This window comes from Sarcophilus harrisii, chromosome 3 (assembly GCF_902635505.1).
Source record: "Sarcophilus harrisii chromosome 3, mSarHar1.11, whole genome shotgun sequence".
NCBI classification, from domain to species: domain Eukaryota; kingdom Metazoa; phylum Chordata; class Mammalia; order Dasyuromorphia; family Dasyuridae; genus Sarcophilus; species Sarcophilus harrisii.
In genome coordinates, this window is record NC_045428.1 from 261,212,120 (window position 1) to 261,233,675 (window position 21,556).

Genomic DNA, 21,556 nt, shown 5'->3' on the forward strand with positions numbered 1-21,556 from the left:
TATACAAAGTAACCAGAACACCTCAAAATGTATTTATTTGTTGAATTTTATGCTGTACAAAGAGCTTAAGTTAAATAAAATATGGCTGAGCTATGAATTTTCTATTTATTATTTCCCCGCCACTCCTAAAATCACATAAAACATAGTAGTATGGAAGCAAACATTGTGACTTTATCAGGCAACCTGGTAAAGTTACAGAAGAAATGGATGGAAACAATTTTTTACTCTTCTTGTACCCATCTCCAGCTCAAAGTTTGGTTGGCAAAATAAACTTGAAACTTAAAAATAAGAAAATAAATATATTCTCAAAGATATAATTGAGACTAGGATGTGAATTAAAGAGCATATTTTATTTAAAGCTAATATACTTACTTGTTAGATAAGAAAATTTGATATGTACAAAGTCATTATATCTAATAAGTTATTGAGGCAGGAATTTAACCAAAGACTTCCAGGTTCAAAATTCATCTCTCTATCCACTAAAGCTGGTCTTAAAAAACAATACCACCCTCTCTTCACTCAACCTCCCAGCTCCCCAAAAATCTATATGACATTTCTTTCTTGGCTCTTGGCCAGATAATCTTTTACCCTCATTATGAATTTCTTCAGTGTCATCCTCTAATTATAATCCTCTTCAAATTTCATTGTTCTGCGTTGAAACCTGTTCATATGCACCATGCATGCAATTAAATATAAAACAGAATCAAATATTTAATAAGATTTATTATTGTACTAAGCATTAAACCAAATAAATGCACAAGAAATAAATGAGTAACATGTTACAAAAGCAGCAAGTAGAGGAACAACTTTGAGAGGGATGGAGACAGTCAACACTTAATGAATGAGAGGGTATTTGAGTTGGGTTTTGAAGGAGCCATTGGTTCTGAAAGGGCAAAAAAAGGAAGTAGAGAGAAATTAGACATGGGAATGAGTGGGCAAAGATATGGAATTAGGACAGAAAAATAAAGCAGGCTCATTTGGGTGGAGTGTAATCTAGGAACAAGTGGGGCAAATATGGTTTCCAATCTTTAAGTGATGGATAAAAAGCCACTTAAGAAATGCCTTAATTGATGAAACTGTTGTTTTAGAAGAGAAGATATTGAGTTTATGGTTTCAGCCTGTTAAATTTCTTTTGATGATTGTCAAGCAAACGGAAATGATTTGAAGGCATTTGGAAGTGGGAGAACTAGTGAAGTTGAGACTTATTAGAAAAGAAGTGATGGCTTAAACTGATAATTTATAAACTCACCGAAAATTGCAGAGGGAAAAAAAGCAGAGGAATGAAAAATATATTTTGGCACCTCATCAAAAACAATTACTCCTTCATTCTAACCTAATTGGAAGCTTACTTTGAAAAATCAACTTTAATGGTCATACATTAAGAGTCTGCTATTTTTACATGATAGAAGCTCTGAGATGGTAGGTAGAAAATTCTTTTAAATCACGGACTAACTGATCCCTTTTGATTGAAAAGCCACAAAAGGTTTTACAAATGTTAAATGGTTCTCTTATCTCCTAGAACTTTAAATTGAAAGAAAAAGTTAGAGGTGTTTAACCTGGCACATTGAAGGGAAGAAGCCTTGTTCTCCCATTTCATTCTGTTGATCTGCTGCTATGTAAAAAGAACATTTTCTTCCAGTGCTTCTTATTTTGACAAAATGGCATCATTTACTCACTTCCCATGAATGGCAAACAACTGTGCGTTGGAGTATTTCAGGAGTAGTTGAATGTTAAGCTAAGAAAAAAAGTCCCCAAATCTGGGAACAAAGCTTGTTTGGAAAGGAAAATTAACCCTTGCTTCACAAGTTGCTGAGTTTACAACAACAAATTTCTATTTAGCTTGTATTATGTTTAAAGCACAGGGCTATGGGCTGGAGATAGAGGCAAAAGCCATAGTCGCTATCCTAAAGAAGTTTACATTCTAAAAAGGAGACAGCGTATTAAATCAATATATACAAGGTAGATGGTAGGCTCAAAATGTACACAAGGTGGATGGCGGGTATTTCCAATGTTAATGTACAACAATATAGTACAAATGTAATGTACACAACAGTATAGTAAAGTACAATACAGAAGATTACCCAAAATGCATTCTGTGGTTATATTGGGAGTTTTGAGGCTAAGTAGATTTGAATTAAAATTGGGCAGCTAAAGTGGATAGAGTACTGGGTGTAGGAGTCAAGAGGATCTGAGTTCAGATCTACCCTCAGATACGTATTGGCTGCATGATGCTGGGCAAATTACTCTCAGTTTTCCCCTTGTAAAATGGGGATAATAATAAAACACTTACTCCCTTGGATTGTTGTGAGGATCCAATGAGATTATAATTATAAAGCGCTTAGCACAGTTCCCAACACTTAAAAAGCACTATATAAATATTAGTCACCTTTAACATTATTGTTGATCAACATGAATTTCTTTAGTACTTATTACAGGCAAGGATCTGTATGGACTGATCCCCTTCTTAAAGTCTTTGTACTTGCTTTGTTTTTCAACTTACAAGTTTATTTACATCTAACATTTATTCATTTAATGCTTATTAAACTTGAAAAGTATGTATATAAAGAGTGATTCATCAAGAAGTAGATATGACCCATCCTTATTGCCCAATAATTGTTCCTTACAAAGCCTTTCAGAAAAGGTATTAGTTTTAAATCATGCAAAGAAATAACTACTTTATTAGCACCTCAAGAACCTCACATGTTTTTGATATGATAAATAAGAATGATTTCTTACCGGTTATCACGATTCCACAATGAGATTTTTGTGTGTTTCATAACCTCCCCCAAGACATTACTCCTCATTATAGATAGGCAGCTCAGTCTGTTTCAGAGGTCACTATTATAAAATAAAAACTCTCAGTCATTTACTACTCTTCTAACAGCCACCACAGCTGCTAAATTATTGGTCTTTTCCGGAAAGTCTGTATTGGGCAGTTAGCTAACATCTTCAGTAGGACTCCTGTCCAGAAAATTGGTATGCCTGATGGAGATAAGGCATTCCTTTTTGTCAGAAATTTCATCTTTTGAAGATGTCAGGCAGAATATGGTGTGGGTAGTTTGTGTGTAGTTTTTCTGCATGGCTCCATGTTTCACCTGAAAATCAGAGTATTACTTTTGTCATATCCTCAGACTTTAAAAAAACATAATTTTGCTCATCTTAATCAAACATTCATATTTAAGAACTCAATGATCATGTTTCTTCTTAACCCCCAAATCAATGAAATCAAAACCTTAATCTGTTTTCCTTATGAAACTATAGGTAGCCAGAAGTGATTTAAGTAGATACTTTTATTCTGTCAAATTTCTAATTGGCTTCTTTAATTTAGCATCATTTATTTTTATAGTGAGGTTAGAGATTTGCCTTCAGTCACAGCTAATGGGTTGGAGCATCTTCTCTAATACATAAATATGGGATTTATGACCCTTGTCAAGCCACCTAAATTTACAGTATCCTAGCCCGGTGGTCTACCCCAAAGTAGGGACTATGGAATCTAGGCTCAAGGAAGCTGTTGTTTGAACCCAGGGAGTCTAATTGTAGAATAGGAAAATAGAATGCATTATAACCTTCTCCCCTTTGTTGTTGTGGTTGTTATTGGGTTGTTTGAGTAGTGTCTGATTCTCTTGTGATTTCATTTGGGGTTTTCTTGGCAAAGCTACTAGAATGATTTACTATATTCTTCTCCAGCTCATTTTACAGATGAAGAATTGAGGAAAATAGGATTAAATAACTTGCCCAGGATCACATGTCTTCTAAATGTCTGTGGCAAAATTTGAACTTGGGTCTTCCTGATTCTGAGGCTAGTGAGGTATCTGCTATATCACCTAGTTTCTCCCCGTTGGCAAAACATAAAACTTTCTCCAGCACAGATATAACTTTGGCTTACTACTTCCTCAATCTGCTCTCTCTCACCACTAACCCAGAGACTGGTTATAACTTAACCATGAATAAGTACCCACAACAGTTGCATGGACAGAATCTCCTCCCATATCCACCTTCACAATTACTTCTTTCATGGTTGCTGGAGGTTATTGCCAGGTAATAAATAAACTTACCCAAAATAAATTTTTTGTTTTTGTTGGAAAACATTGAATAACTCAGGATGAATGGGTTTCATTTACATTATATTTGTCGTCATACTCAAACCTTTCCTCTTTCCAATCATGTACCATCACAACTCTAGGCTCCCAGATATTCAGCCTTCTCCTCATTTCCTTTTACTTCTCACTCAACTTACATTGCTCTCCTCTAAGTTTATCAATTATCTTTTAATTGCCAAATCTGGTGGCCTTTTCTCAATCCTCATCAAGCTTGACTTCTCTGCAACATTAGATCTTGTTAACACTACTCTTTCCTCCTGGAGGCTTCTCCCTTCTTTGAGGGTTGCCAAGATATTGCTGTCTCTTGGTTCCTTCCAACCAGTTTGATGGTTTCTTTTTAATCTTCTTTGATGATCCATCCTCCACATCATACTTCTCTTTGCCCCCTCTAAATTTGGGTATGTGCTGAGACTTTGTGACTATTCTTTTTTTGATACTCTCACTTGGTGACTTCAACTTCCATGTGTAGTTCTCTCTATGCAAATGACACTCAGATCTGTACATCTAATTCTTAATTCTAAACTATTTGTAAATTACAGTCCTCTATTACCAAATGCCTAGGAGACATTTTAAATTTTATTTCCTATAAGCATCTTATTAAACTAATCATTCTCCAAACTCAGCTCATTCCCTTTTATCCCAAACTTATATCTCTTTTGAAATTGCCAATTTCTCTAAAGAACGCCATCATTCTTACAAGTCTCCAGGTTTACAACCATTGTTTTATACTTGAATCCTTCTCCTCCCTCATCCCACATCTAATCAGTTGCCAAATCTTATTATTTCTATCATGTACAATATCTTTTATATCTAGTCCTTTCTATCTCATCATATAGCCCTATATGAGATAGGGCTTATCACATCCACCCTAACTCAAAACCTCATTTTTTTTTGCCTAGTCTATTGCAGTTTTGGTTGAGCAGTTTTCTCAATGGTCCTCTTGCCTAAAGTCTTATTCTACTCCAATTAATCCTAGATAGCCACTGAAGTTACTTTCCTTAAGAAAAAATCTGTCACTCCCCAACTCAGTAATTCCAACAATTTTTTTCAGTCTGGAATCAAATGTTATTCCAAATTTATTTCAACCTTTTTAATTTCTCCTCTTTTGCTGCAAGTTTTATAATGGACATAAATATAGTGGTATGTGTATATAACATATAAATAAATAACTTCATATTTGGGGGTGCTTACTCAAAATTTTTTATTTATTGATATGAGTGTGTAATCAAAAAAGTTCGATTACTAATGTCCTAGGCATGTTTCTAAAACTTGAAATGTAGAGCAAATGGGAATTTTCATTAGTGGAGGGAGATGTTCTGGGAATTCCTTATACCAAAAAAATGACAGATCTGGTTCTCCTCCTTTCCCTTTTTCCTGCCCACCAAAAAAAAGAAATTATAAAAATAATCTAAATTCACATTTCAACTTTTTTAATCCTAAAAGTTATTGAATATTGATATCTTTCCCATCAACAGAGGGAAGCTAAGACCTCTATTCTTAATTTTATTTCACTTTATCCTCCATATTTAAGCAGTAGATCAAGGAATCAGAACTTTATAACAAGTTTATTATTTCAATATTTATCACAAAAACAAATATTTATTTTTACATCTGCATGGATATAACATTGAGCTGCATGCTATGAGCATTCATAAATAAGAAAATGACTGGAGAGATGAGTGTTGATATATTGTATATTGAACTCATGTACACATATGTTCAAATTGTTCTATTTAAGTATATAGATTTATATACAAGAGATTCATATGTGCCAGATGGATCATCATCTGTATACTTGAAAATTGAATATAGCTATTCCCTGATTCAGAATACTTGGAATGAAAACATACTACTTATACAGGCAGGCAGCTAAATGATGAAATGAATAGAATTTTGGATATGGATTTAGACCCAGATTCAGATCCTACCTCAGAAATTTAATAGCTGTGGGATCCTAGACAAATTACTTACTTGACTTCTCAGTCTTGGTGTTCTTTTTTGACAAAATAGGGATAATAATAGTACTTACTTCCCAGAGTTATTGTGAGAATCAAATGAGATAAATTACATAAAGCACTATATAAACTTCAAATCATTTATAAAAATGCTACCTAATTTCATCATTCTTAACACCTTAGTTTATGCTGCTTCTCCTGAGCCACTCATACTCAAAAAAGTGTTTTTATTTCCATTTGTCCTAGATAACTGGATTCTCACTAGGAAAACAGACCTACAACCTCCTTTCTTCCTTTTCAGGAAAGTGGTTCAATTTCCTTTTAGGGGGTATAAACTCAATTATATCTAGAGTACTTTTATATACTTCCTCTTTAATTCTAATATCTTTCCTCCTTTTCTAATTCTTGCTAATTATCTCAGAAAAATGTTTTTCTTTATTTCTTAATTCCATAAAAAAGCAATTTGAATCATGATTAAAGAGTAGTGCAAGCAATATACCTATAGTAAAGGAAAGGAAAAACCATTATATTTTCAGGTTGAAATTGGACATAATAAAGGCCTATTGCCATCAAACTCTAAATCCCTTGAAAATGCTCGGAAATCCTCTTCAAGATTTCTGTTACATAATGAAAGTAGTTCTTCCTTGAGATTCTCAATTTTCAGAGAAGATAATGGGTTTTATGTCAGTAGTTTTAGTGATCATGGATTGTAGGAGAGGAACTCTAAGAAAGAGGAAAGAAAGAGAGATAAAAGCTTGTCACAGTTGGGACAGGTTAATAGAGAACCAAGTGAATTTGTAATGAATAACTTCATATAGTTCAGAGATTTCCTCTTGGTAGCTCTCATAAAAAATGAACATAAATGGTAAAGGCAGATGATAGATTGATAAAATGTTGAAAAATAGCAGAACATAAGCAATAGAAGGAAGAAGAAAATAAGTGTACTGTTAGTGACAGAAGATATTTCATGTTTAGATGTTAACTCTAGTTAAGTTGCAAAAGACAAAACATAGCAGTGGGGATTTGGATGGTTAATTAATTAAAGAACAAGACAAAAGTTCCTGAACTATATGTAGTCAGAAGTAGTGAATGGAAAAATGACAAGTAAAGAAGTTGTGGTCAGATATAAAATTAGAGCCTTGAGATCTTGCTATTGATGTCAGAGGATAAGTTGCTAGTGTTAAGATTAGAAAAACAAAGCAAAAATTAAGAAGTATGGAAGACTTTGTTCAGGGCTATTTAAAATCTCTGCCCTGAGCCCTCTAGTCTCTCTAAACCTTCTTACTGTATAGTTTTAATTTTGCTTTCTATAACAGTGGCCATAGTTATAGCTAGACCTGATCTCTCTTCTGAGCTCCATTTCTACATCATTAAATGCCTGTTGGACAGGCATCTTATCTATCATAAGTATCTCAAACTCAATGTGTCCATTTATCTTTTTCTTTTCACTAAAACCTGTTTTACATTGGAATTTCCTTAATTCTTCCTAGAGAGGCAGCATCCTTTCAGTCAACCAGGTATGTAACCATGCCTTGTTGCTTACTCAATCATTTCAGTCATGCTCCACTCTTTTTGATCCCATTTGGGATTTTCTTGGCAGTTATACTGGAGCGTTTTACCATTTTCTTCTCCAATGAATTTTTGTAAATGAGGAAACTGTGGCAAACAGAATTAAGTAGGAAGTATCTGAGGCCACATTTGAAATCAGGAAGATGAGTCTTCCTGACTTAAGTCTTAGCACGCTGTACTATGTCACTACTTAGCCACCCCAAATAATCTATCCATATATTTAAATCTAAACATTGCCTCCTCAGATAAATGTAAGATCCTATCTGGCAGCTGTCATTTCTCCCAGGGTGTTGTTCCATTTTTGTTGTTTTTTTCTATCATCTCTGGGATATACATAGTAGTCACTTAATAAATTTTATTGCTTATTATTTGACATGGTAAAAGAGACAGATTATATAATATGGCAGGATGAGAGGATGGGAAAAATAAAGGCCATGTAATAAATAGTGTGATTTGTTTTGTCAATAGAGATGAAAGGCTCTAATTTTTTTTTTTAAGGGAATGAGTCTGGAATTATAATCTCCTCTACTCGAAACCTGGTTAAAAGGAGTTTCCCAACAGTGTAGAGGGAGATTTTTTCCAATTATTAATGATAGCTTGAACTGATAAGGTACTTAAAATCCACAGCTATCTTAAAAACTTCATTTGACCTTCAGAAAACTATTTCAGCATATCTTCTTACCAGAACTCCCAAACATGATGCAGTTTATTTGTTTTGAATTTTACCTGTTCTCCCTTAAAATAGAATTAACTATGATGGGGTAGATTGAATGTGCAAACAAAGCATTTATTAAAAGTTTATTATGTGTCAAGCACTATGCTAAGTGCTAGAAATAGAAAAATAGAGGGAAAAAATTCCTATCTTTAAGAAGCTCACACTTTAATTGGAGAATACAATACCCATGTAAGAGGAGAAAAACTCTGTTTCCTAAGTGTACAGCTATAGAACAGAATCTATAGCAGAATCTACCAATATTGGGAGGAATTGGGGTCTTCCTGGTTGCCATTTCTGGTGGGCTCTTCAGGTTCCCACCTGGATTGGTGTCGTTAAGTAGGGGAGTTTGCATGAGGGTTAGGCTGTTCTGAAGTTGATATAGATATAGATATAGAGCTGGGAAGAACCTCAGAAACATTGAGTGTAATCTTGTCACTATAGATAAGAAACATCTAATTTGTATCTGCTTCTTTGCTATTACAAAACACTTCTTACAATTTTTTATTAGACTTCTTTTTCACTTGCCATCTGATGCCTCTTCATTTTCTAGTTCATTCCATACTAAGCAACATCTTATGCTTCTATTTGGCTTTTAGAAGATCTCTTGATAAGTTACTAGTGGAAAATAATAGAGCATTTTACCTCTAGAAATAGGACTTGACTAATTCCAAACTCATTTCCTTTAGCCCTTCCTATTTCATGTGATTGCGAATGCAACATTCCTATTTATTTTGGTGTTCATTTAAAGAGTTTTCTGTCTTTCATTTTAAGATAAGCCTTTTGTGGTGATGAGATTTTAATGAGTTTAGTTGATGAAAAACTCAATATATCTGAAAAGAACCACAAAGTGAAATGTCTTTATGTCCTTTCTTAGTGCCACTTCTATAAAAATATCTTCCAGTATTTTTGATTCTTTTTAAAATTTCTGTGCTGAGATTTGCAAGTTGAATCCTTGAGTTCCAAAGTCTGGGTATCTTGGTAAAGGAACGCTTTATTAATTAGCCTCCAAGCTATATTAAGTATCTTTATTTAAATTACACGGTGTCTCTCAAACTATAGTGAAATCTATGGTTCTATCAGCATTTTGTATTTTGTGACTGGCAAAATGATACTCCAGAGGCATATACATTAGAGAACTATGCAGAGAGTGGCAAGTTAGTATTAGACAGTTAGTAATAGAATATATTTTTTATGTTACCACCTTTCTATAAAAGACAATGTTTTGCAAATAAAAAATGATCAACTATTTGTTTAGGCTATACACATAGCAATTTAAAGTGAAATTTTACTTTGGAGAGGCATTGTTGAATTTTTGTATAGAGTTCTAGACTTCCATTCAGGTAGGTTTAGTTTCAAATACGATTTCAGACTCTTACTAGCCTCATGACTAAGTCACTCAATTCTTTTAAGCCTCAGTTTCCTTACCTGTAAAAAGAGTACACTGTTCCCACTATACTGAAAGAACTTTGCAAATCCTGTTATATATATATATATATCATTATGAATCCTTCTTGCCCAGTGTATAATGAATTGTGCCTCTTTTGACATAAGAAAAAGCCACAAAAATTCTTCATTATGTGTTGCAGTAATACTTGATCACTCAGCATTTCATAGCTATTAGCTAATCCACTTTGACCTTCTCTCTGGCTTCTTTTTACTTTATAAGTTACAAAAATGAAGCAATATCTTCAAATATTCTCAACAAGCCATTGAAAAACTAGAATAGAACTTGGTGTTTAAAATAGGTATGGCCTTGATTCATAAACCTCCTTTATTTTGTAATACTATCAAAGGCCGAGACCAGCTCCTAAACTTGAAATGAAGTGGTTTAAATTTATATTTTTATTGCTGGAATAGTTCTTTTTTTTCCCACATGGCTGAAAAGATTGGGGTATTTCACAGTTTTAACTGCAACATCTTAAAATTCTTAAGTTTGAGAAACCATTCCTGATTTTTGGTATATTTCCATTTCTTTATTTCCTACTCTCTTCTGCCCTTGTGGATGATAAAAATTTTAAAAATAAAATAATTCACTGAAGTCATGAGAACTTCTTGGACCAAATGAAGACACAGAAGTTTGTTAATTGTTTCATGGCTCAAAATTAAATCTGTATGGGCCATGGGTTTAGTAGATGATTAATTAAATTTGAATGAGTTAGTGGTTTGGTATTTAGGGGACCAGGGACAATGGAGTTTTGTCTGTGTTCCTGTTACTCAGCTTTCTTTTTTTGAGGCTCAATCTAGCACTGAATAAAATAAAACAATGAAGAGGGATTAAAGGTTCAGTATTTTCATTCCTGATCATTACTTTATGAAAGCTGCTATGGAAACGTTGTATAACTCCCTCCCTGTTTTTCCCCCTTGGATGGTCTCACTTCTCCCGAGTTCCGGTTGTAGGAGCCAGTTAGCTCACTACAACTTGGACAGGATTCTTGGAAAGCTAGCTTACTGGGAAGGCATAGATAGGCTAAAATCCCAGGGAGCTAATTTCATTTCTTCAGCTTCATTCAGGACACAAGCTACCTACTTGATTAGCTCAGGCTCAGTCTAGTGAATATGACATTGTTTGGTGCTTTATTGTATCTTTAGGTTACTGTGTACATCCTACACAGTTTTTCAAGCTGACTTGTGCATTCCAGCTGTAAGCAGGAGGAAGGGGTGCTCTAGATCCCTAGCAACAGCTTGAAATTGAAAAACATAGACACATTTAGTCATTTAATGTTCTCTCTCTTTCTCTCTTCCTCCCTCCCTCTCCTTCCCTCCCTTCCTCTTCTCTCCTTCCATCCATATCTCTCTCTCTCTCTTTCTCTCTCTCTCTCTGTCTCTCTCTTTCCCTCCCTTCTTTCTTCTTTCTCCTTTCCTCTCCTCTCTCCTTCCCTCCTCCTCCTTTCCCTCCCCTTTTCTTCTCTCCTCCTTTTTTTCCCTACCCCTCTTCATCTCCTTCCTTTCCCTCAATCTGTCTCTCTCATGTCAGGCTTCACTTAGAGCAGAAAGAAGACTGCAATGGAGTGTAATTCACTGATGCTTACTAGATACAAATGTGTCTGCTTTATAGTACTTTTTAATAAAAATTAGACCTTTTTCTTTGCTTCCTCATTTCCGATATAATGGGCAAAGGGCACTAATGGGGTACATGTAAGAGAAATGGATAGACTAGCAATCACTGAGCTGACAGCAAAGGCCTGACTAAGTACTGCAAGAAGATTTAAACTAGATTGAAAGCATGTCAGATCTGATTAACTGTGGAAGCAAATTGGTTCAGAGTTTGAGAGAATTGGGAGAATGAATAGTGAATTATTGTGGAGAAGACAGATAAATGGAGGCAGGTAGGAAAGAGGCTACAGGACAAAATTTCGGAGTTGGGAGAGAAAACTGACATCAATAACTTATAGGCTTCTTAAGGGCAGAAAAAAATCTTTCACTATATTTTTAATCCCCCTTTTCTCTACAACTAGCATAGTATCTGGCATACAATAATATAAAGTGCTTACTGTTTGATCAATGTAGTCCAATACCCTCAATTCAGATGCTTTTCTTGCATTGCTTCTTGCCTTCTTCATATCTTTGTCTTCCCCTAGCTCTTCTATAACTTCCTCTGTTCATCTTGGATTGTACCATGGCATGCTAATCGTCCAAGCTAGAAATCAATCACCTATACTGGGATCTCTTTGGAAAGACATTGGTATATTTGTAGTCAGCAAGGAACCTCCACTAGATATAGATTATCTTATTGAAGATAGTGAGAGTGGCGATGATAACAAGGCAGTCTTCTGGAGAAGATGGGATGAAATGGGGTTACTTGTGGAGGAAGAGTTTGTCTCCTTTCCTAGAGTTTGCTAAGTCAGAGTAGTAGAGGATTATTTATAAGAAGCTCAGGTGTCATTTGGACCCACAGAACTAGTGGCACTTAGGGGAAAGAATAAAACTTAACTAAGGTTATATCAAATATGGTCTATCAGGAGTAGGGAGATGTTAGGGAGCTTAATGAGGATGTGAATGTAGGAGTCAAGTTCCAGAGGAAGTGAAGAGAAATATGTCTTGAATTTAGGAGTTGGGTTCAGAGGAAAAGGAGGGAACTGTGTTCTAAAGGTTTTTTTTTTTCCTTCATATAAAAGCCTGGTTCAAGTTCTAGGCTGTGGATCTATTGTTGGAAGCTACCCAGAAATCCTGTGAGAATAGGATTTGGTTTTGTAACACAGTGCCTGCTACATATTAGGCACTTAATAAATGTTTATTGATTGATTGACTTAACAGAGCCAAAACTCTTAAGAAGTACTTGATTTATTCCACAAGAAGTGTTAAACTATTCTGAAGATAAGAAACAATCATAACTCTGGTAATACTAACTTTGGCAGCTAAGTGTCGAGTATATAAAAGGTGGACTTTGGAATTAGGAACACCACCTCCAAGTTCATGAACTCTGAAATTCCTGTATCTGATCCACAATTTTTTTTTTTGCTAACTGCTTCTCCCTTTTTATTCTTCCCAGTATGAAATCTTGCTCTTTATCCACATCAATCTCACACTCTTTAGTTCTCTCCCAGATTATCTTCCCTGGCCTACCTAGCATTATCTTTTCTCCATCTATATCCCTTGGCAAATGAGTTTAACTCTATACTGTCCTTTCTTTTTTTCCTGAATTTCTTGTTCATTTACCTTATTGCTGATTATAGCTGGCCAAGTGTCAGCCTTGAATCACTTCCATTATCTACTGTCTTTACACCTACACACATGATACTAAAGCAAAGTAGGAAAAAACCACACAGCCCTGACTGTGTCTGTTACAAATTTAGATTATGTAACCTCAACTGGATCCTCACTACTGCTTGGGCTAGATAATCTTTCTATAATTTCCTAACTAATTTCTATCCCACTCAACATGATAACTCTTTAAAACTTCTTTATTCCTTCCCCAATCTCCATGAATTCTCCTTCCCCTAACTTCTCAGCTGAGCACTTTGACTCATATTTTAAAATTTTTTAATATTATTTTATTTTTCCAAATATATGCAAAAGTATCCTTCAACATTCAACTTTGCAAAATCTGTGTTCCACATTTTTTTCTATCCTTCCTTACTTAGATAGCAAATAATCTGATGTATGTTAAAAATGTGCATTCATCACACAAGAAAAATCAGATCAAAAGGAAAAAAAACATGAGAGAAAAACAAACAACAACAAAAAGATGAAAATATTGTGCTTTGAACCACAGTCATTGACTCATACTTTGAAGCCATTCACCAGGAGCTTTCTCTTTTCCCATCTTTCCTCTTCTGTATCACTCTGATACCTTCTGCCACTATTTCTTCCTTCATCTCTTTCTCTCATGAAGGCCTTCTAGTTATCAAGGCCGACTCTTCTTTCTGCATGAGCAATCCCATTCCATCTCACCTTCTCTAGCAAATTACCCTGTCTATCATCCCCATTCTCTCTTATCTTCAATCTCTCCCTGTCTACTGGATGCTTTTTTTCAATTTCTTTTTCTAAAATGGAACTATTTAAGTAATTTATTTCCTACTCTATTAATCTTGGCAATCTATATTTTGGTAAGTATTCATCCATTTCACTTAGATTATCAGATTTATTGGCATACAGCAAAATAGCTTGTAATTATTGCTCTAATTTCCTCTTCATTGGTGGAAAGTTCACCCTTTTCATTTTTGATACTAACAATTTGATTTTCTTCTTTTTTTTCTAATCAAATTAAGTAAGATTTACTGGATGCTTTTCTGCTGTCTACAAAATGCCTCCTCTATCGGGATAGAGATATGGGGTGTCATTCTCTCTTGATTCTTCCTTATTTACTGTCATCCCATATCTTCTCTGCCTTTTATGGCTAAATTCCTTGAGAAGCATATGGGAGGTACCTTCCCTTCTCCTCCCCTCTCAGTCTTTCCTTAACTCTATAAGTCTGGTTTCCAGCCTTATCATTCAGTCAAAACTACTTTCTTTAAAGTTACCAAGAATCTCTTTAACTACCAAATCCAGTGGCATTTTGGTGATCCTCATTCTCATCCTCATTCTTGATTTCTCTGCATCTCTTTTTCTTTTTACTCTTCTGTCTAGATTTTAGGATTTTACTCCTCTGGTTCTTTTCCTATGTATCAGAGCAATCCTTTGCTAGATCTTCCAGGTTGCTCCTGCTAAGCATAGGTATCCCAAAGGACTTTGTTTCCCTCTTTTCTATACTTCTCCCTCAGAATTAGTATAATCTTTTCCTTCTACACCTCTTCACTTGCTGATTTCATCATCTCCTTTGTATTTAATTATTTTCTCCATGCTAATGATTTTCAAATTTCCTCCAAGGACAGATTTTCAACTACTTTGCATACATCTCAAAGTGGATATTCTCTAGATGGTCTTTAGGGTTTGTTTTGTTTGTTTTCGTTCTTTGTTCTTGAGGAAGACCAAAACGACATCACTATGTTAGAGTTAAGTTACGGTGTGTTCCAATGTGGCTGATCAGACCAGTATGTGCTCAGAATGCTCTGCCACAGGTCAGACACAAATGATTCCTATGTTGAATATTTGGGGTGGATTCCCAAGAACTTTGCTCATCTTTTATCTCTTTTGAGCTAATTCAATTCTGCTTTGCTCATAAAGCATACATAGCACCTTCTCTGATGAGGGAACACCCTGCTGGGCAGTCCTGTGCCAGTGTCTCCTAGGTCATACAATCAATTCTAAAGTTCTTAAAAGAGACCTTGAGAGTGCCCTTGTATTGCTTTCTCTGAGCATCTTGTGAGCTCTTGTCTCGTGTGTGTTCTCCATAAAATAGTCTTTTTCACAAGTGGCATTTGAACAGTGTGGCCAACCCTTTAGAGATCTGCTTTCTACCTTTGGTCTCAACCTGATCCATTAGATAGCTTAAACTAAAATCTTTTTCTCTAAACCCTCCTTTTAAAAGTTTTCTGTTAAGAGTATCACTATCCTTCCAATCCCTCAGGCTCACAACCTAAGTGTTATTCTACATTGCTCATTCTCTCTCATTCTTCATATTTGATCTGTTGCCAAGGCCTCATTGATTTTACCTTTGCAAAATCTTTTCAAATATGCTCTTTTTATTTCCTCTGATACAAGTGTGGACTATTGCTATTGTCTGCTGATTGGTGTTGATTCTTCAGGTCTCTCTCCACTCCAATCAATCCTTCATTCAGCCACCAAAGTGATTTTTCTACAATTCAGGTTTGACCATCTCTCCTTGTTATTTAGTGAACTCCAATGGCTCCCTATCACCTCCAAGAACAGATAGAAAACTTATATTTGGTATTCTAAGCTGTTTATAACCTGACCAGCCTTTGTAATTGCAAGTTCCTTTACAATGTTCAATGTATTCTTTGATCTGTAACATTAGCCTCCTTGCTGTTTTACAAACAAATTGTTTCTTCTTTCAAATCAAATATCTGGAATACAAATTTTCCTAATCTCTGTCTCCTGGCTTCCATAGCTTCCTTTAAGGCTCAGCTACAATCTCCATTTCTCCTGGAAGCCTGTCCCAAAGCCTCTTTTTTCTAAGGCTTTCCCTCTATTTATTATTATTTATTCATCCTGTACATAGTTTATTTGTACATATTTGTTGGCATGTTGTCTTTCCCTACCTATTAGATTGTGCATTCCTATAGGACAGAGGCTGTCTTTTGACTTTGTGTCTTCAGCACTTAGCACAAAGCCTGGCATATTGTAGGGACTTAATAAATTCTTACTGACTGACTGACCTGAGTTTAAATCCTTTCTCGAATACTAGTTACTTAAACCTGGGCAAATCACTTAAACTCTCTCACTCAGTAACCTTAACTCTAAAATGAAGGTAATGATAACCTCAGTTTCCTCATCTTTTATAATAGAGATAATCCTACTTTACAAGTTTATTGTGAGGCTCAAATAAAATACTTTTGTTATCTATCTATATGCACATAAATATTATATATTTTACCTGTTACACTAGATGGTATGTAAAATATTGATGCAGTTTTATGTTTTAATATTTTGCATTTATGTACATAGATACAATGCTTTGCAAACCCTAAAGCGCTTTATAAATGATTAGGATGATGATGAGCAAAATTTAGGATAAAGTAAAATCACTCTTCTAGGGCATAGTTCCTTCCCAAATTCCTACACTCTAAATGAGTACCAGGATCAAAAATTTCTTGTTACAGCTCTAGTTAAGGAAGAAGGATAAGGAATTAGTTCCATCTACACTCATTCCACTAAACAAGACACCACACAACAAGTAAATAGTAAGAGAAGGATCAGATAAGAGGCTGTAAAATATCTTCCTGTATACCTCGTCTTCCCTGACAAAAAAGAAAGAAGAATATTCAGAAATACTCAATTGAATCAAGTCCACTTAGGGGGAAAATTATTTACTTAGCCTGTGGTTAGGTATATGCTAGAAAAACTGTTACTATTAATATAATTCACTTGGGACATAGTTACAAACTTTGAAGATCCCATTCATCCATCCAAATTAATTAATGCCTTTTGCTAGTAGATATTCTTTACTCCACAGATAGTTTTGTCTAATTGATTATAATAATATCAGGACTTAAATGCCCACCATGATTTAGAGAAGGAGGGAGAGAGAGTGGGGAAGAAAGGGGTCAAAGAAAGAGGGGAGCAGAGAGAAAAGACTTCACCTTGAGGAATTTACATGCTAAATATATCTACATGGAACAATGAAGATGATGTAGCATTTCAAGATTGTGATTCAGACTGTTCATTCTTTAGCAATTCATAGTTAGAAAATGTTATGAAACCAACTTGTGGAAGACCATGTAAGAAAGACTTTATAAACATTTGGGATTTTCATTATTTCAAGATGAATAAGAAAGTTTTTCCTTTGTGGTGTGAATTTAGACTTTGTTCTCCTTCCTTGTAAAATATCAATTACCCTATTGAGAAAAAGGAAAAAGGAGGGGAAAACATTTATAGAGCACCTACTATGTGCCAAGCATTATACTAAGTGCTTTACAAGTATTATCTCACTTTATCTTCCCAGCCATGCTGGGAAATAAGTGATATTATTATCTCCATTTTACAGTTAAGGAAACTGAGGCAAACAAAAGTTAAGTGACTTAAGCAGAACCTCAGCTACAAATTTTCTTCGGTCAAATTTGAACTCAGATCTTTCTGACTCCAATTTTAGTACAATATCCACTATACCACCTGGCTGCCTATTTGAGCCCGAATAAATAAAAATAAATTAAGGCCTTTTCTCTAGTCACAAATTAGGATTAATTTAACTATAAGGAATAATAGTATTTAAGGGTATTTATTTATCCACCCATCAATCCTGCTTAGAATCTACTTGTTCATTCATAGCTATGATATGAAAAGAGATATCCTGCCAATAAAGAGTTTATAACAATGCAACTTGGCAAATGATAAACATGTTCATTAAAATAGAAGAAAACTAGGTTTGTAATATTCTTAGCACCATATACAAAATGTTGATGGAAAACAAAGAAAAAAATATTTTTTCCCTTTTAGTAAGTTGGTTATCGAAGACTTTTAAAAATGAGTGTTTAAATTAGTCAATGAGTATTTATTAAATGCCCACTAAGGATACAAGTATAAAGAATGAAATCACCATAAAATAAATATATAAATATGCCTGGTATACATACATACACACACACACGTTAGTTAATGCATTTGATATTCTGTTGTGAGCAAGCCATTGAAATATTGGTCAACTATAGGATGTTAAAATATTTCTCATCTTAGTTGGCTGTTAAATCCTCCAACTATCTAAAAAGACAGATTTGTTGTTTTTTTTTTCTCCAGTTCAAGGACTATTTTATTTATGTATCCCATATCCCCACTTCCTGGCAGAATGCCTTTCATATAGTAGGTACTTAAAAATGTTTGTTGAATTCCTTAGTATGTTTTATTCTATACTTGAGTTTCACAATCTAGAAAAATTTTTCTCCCTTTCCTGAAGCATTTTATGCGTTTATGTGTGTATAATTCACAATGCATTATATGTATAACTGCATGGTGCATATTTTCATTATATGTTTGTATAAATATATGCATATGCATATGTGTGTCCAAAACACTCGAAGCAATATATAAGCACTGTCTGTCTTTTTAGAAATTTATTTTCTTAATTTTGAAAAGCAAAGCAGTATTTGGAAGATTTGCTACTTTTATAACTAAAAGAATTTCTTCCCTCAAAACAGTTCCTGGAGCAGAGACAAGATATACTTTCTTATTCTTGAACCCATTTTTTTGTTAACAAAACTATTGTTTATTTGTCAATTTATCAACTTTTCTGATGAAATAATAGTCTTTTGCCTTTTCTCCTTAGCTGACCTGAATAATGTCAGGTTCTCGGCTTATAGAACTGCCATGAAACTCCGTAGACTGCAGAAGGCCCTCTGCCGTGAGTATTAACCCAGTGCTTAAAGACCTTGGATCTTTTATCCTTGATGAAAAATGAAATGGGTACTGCCACTTTTGAAGAGAGGGTGAATAGCTGTCAGCCAGGTTATAACTTGATATTGAATTTTTTGAACATTTCTTTTGCCTAGTGCTGGTCCAGAATACTAATTTTACTCCTGTGCTTCATTGTCACTTTTCAGTTATTAGATATAGATAATTTTGTATTAATTAATTCTATTACTTTTCAGGTAAATTAATTTAATGAAACTTAAATGCAGTATCCCCTATATTGTCTATGAAAAATATATAATGTGTTTGTTTCTAGAATTAGAATTCTGTGAAAGTCTTTTATAAATGTTCATTTCTTAAAATGATTAGCCCAAGTGAATGTTGTGGTGAACATAAAGAGATAGAATTCCTCATCTGGGTAAAATAGCTTGTAGACATAAAGGTATAAATGCTGTGTATGAATTACATGTAAGCTTAGTTGGACTCATCAGGTAGACTAAACAGTAAACTTTGGGAGACTGTTTCCCTGTATCTGGAGTTCCAAATGGTTTTCTTTTTAGCTCGACAGGCTTTTCTCTAGTGTAACTAATGCTATCCCCTAGTTGGAGATTTAATAGTCCTTTTAATAGTCCTCTTTGAGAACCTACCTGAATCTATGAAATCTTTACCTGCAGGTTTTGAGAGTTAAGATCCTTGTTTATTTCTTCCTAATCCCACCTTATTCCAAACAGACTGGTGACTTGATGGAACATAGTAATTATGAACTGTAGTTCATACTGTAGTAGGTAGTGGAATATTCCTTTAGAGACCATAAGAATTTGGAAGAAATTATTATCAGTTTCAAGGAGCGATACTTGGAACCTTAAAGGTGTACTGGAATTCTGAAGAGGATTATTATTCTCATCCTTCTCCATTTCAATTTGACTTTGAGTATAGAGATCAGTCAAGTAACTCCCTTTTAAATGCATTCATAAATCATTGCATTCACATACAGTTGTGCTCACATTTCTGTCACATTCACCTTAAAATAAAATTTGAGATAGACCATGGTGGAGGTGGGGGAGAAGCTGACATTTTGACATAAGGATTTTTCCTTCAATTTCCCTCACCAATGTGAAAACTAAAATAACTCCTTTCCAGGTATGAATGTTATTGTGTAGCATTTTTAAACACATTTGTTCCAAAAATAAACATTTTGGTTTGAAATAAGAAATAAGGGTACCATGAACATTAGCTTTTCCTTTTCTTAGGCTCCATAAGGAAAATTCTCCCTAATCCCATTTAATTTTTTTGAAAATTCATTTTGATTTAAATACAAAATGAGGAGGGAAAACCATTTCCATGTACACAGCAGGGCATAAAACATTGAGGGATGTGAAGAAAAACAATAATTAAAACTCAAGCATTTGGAAAAACTTGTTCAACACACTTACTATATTATAGGTACAGAGAGCAGCATCAAAACATATGGTTCTCTTTTAATGGTATAATACTCTTAGTTTTGGCTTTCAGGCTGTTATGGATAGAAACTTAGTTTGGTAGCTAATTACATCTATACAAAATACCTATGAAGTGTACAAGACTCTAAGTTCAGTTTGTTGTGACATTCAATTTTATCTTCTCTCAAATTTATATATAAAAAAGATGATCTAAGCATTTTGGCTACTTTTTCATTTTTTTTCTCATGTTAGTCATAACATAGGTAGCCTCTGAAATTAGAAATATACCTTTTTTACTAAGTGGCAGAAATAAAAATGCACTTAACAAATCATGGATATTTAGTTTACAACTATGTTGTGGATTAAAGTGAGACCAAACTATAGGAATAAACATACTACAGCTAATAAATGTGAAGGCAAAAAAATACTCCGAGATCAACAAGAAATAGGGAACAAATTGTTAATGTTCAGCATCTAAATTACAGAGTACAGAGATTTTTTTTTGCAGCCTGCTTGTTATCTAGATAAAGGCACAGCTGTGGCACAAGCCACCCACCACTGCAAGCTAGGTGAAAAAATTGCTCTCTTGTTTTTAAATGTACCTAACTTTTTTTGATATTCACATCAAAGCATATTGACTTGCTTACTTTGTGTAGATTTGCTTTTAAAATATCTCAGCTCCAAGTGCAGACTGCATCTGAACAGTATGATGTCAATAACAATCTACTTTGCCTACAGTCTCCTTCTGCAGTCTCGGCAAGAAGAGACTAGAAATACACAGCAGTTTCTCTACCAATTATCTCCCTTTTCTCTGCCTGTGCTAATTAGATTAAAGGATTATTTATATATCAACATAGAACATCCAGGTTTACTCTTGGAATGAGCTTACTAAATGACTCCACCCCACCCCAGTATTAATCAATTTTCACCATTAATTAGTTCTTTCTTTTCCCCCATGTAGATGAATTTCATGAAATGAGAATGTCTTATGCAATTTTCCTTTCTATAAATTCAGGAACTCTGTCTCACATTCTGGTTCCCAAGACTACTCTACCTGTAACTGTAAAGGAAAGATAATAGGCTTGAATAAATAACAGACTCAGAGTTGAACTAGTCTGCCACAGAATAACTTGGATAAGTCATTTCATTTCTTTAGGTTTTGGTTTTCTCCTCTGTAAGTATAAATAAATGAATATATAAATTGAAAAATATATAATATATATTATATAAAATGAAAGGATTGGGCTCAGTGATCTCTAAGTTCACTGAAAATTCTCAGATACTGTGACACAAATGATAAGACATCCACAAAAGCTGTTCATTTGTATCCGAGAGATGAAGAAACATAAATGAGAAAGTAAACAGGTAGAATAATCAAAG

At 34.4% G+C, this 21,556-nt stretch overlaps 1 protein-coding gene across 16 annotated transcripts in view; it reads left to right on the plus strand.

The window, feature by feature from the left end:
* Positions 1-21,556, plus strand: part of DMD (dystrophin) — a 2,285,006-nt gene that overhangs the window by 2,160,443 nt on the left and 103,007 nt on the right. For all 16 annotated transcript variants that reach the window (XM_031963631.1, XM_031963630.1, XM_031963635.1 and 13 more), the window contains one exon: positions 18,655-18,729. In XM_031963631.1, the coding sequence (XP_031819491.1) occupies positions 18,655-18,729 (75 nt within the window). The remainder of the gene's footprint in view (positions 1-18,654; positions 18,730-21,556) is intronic.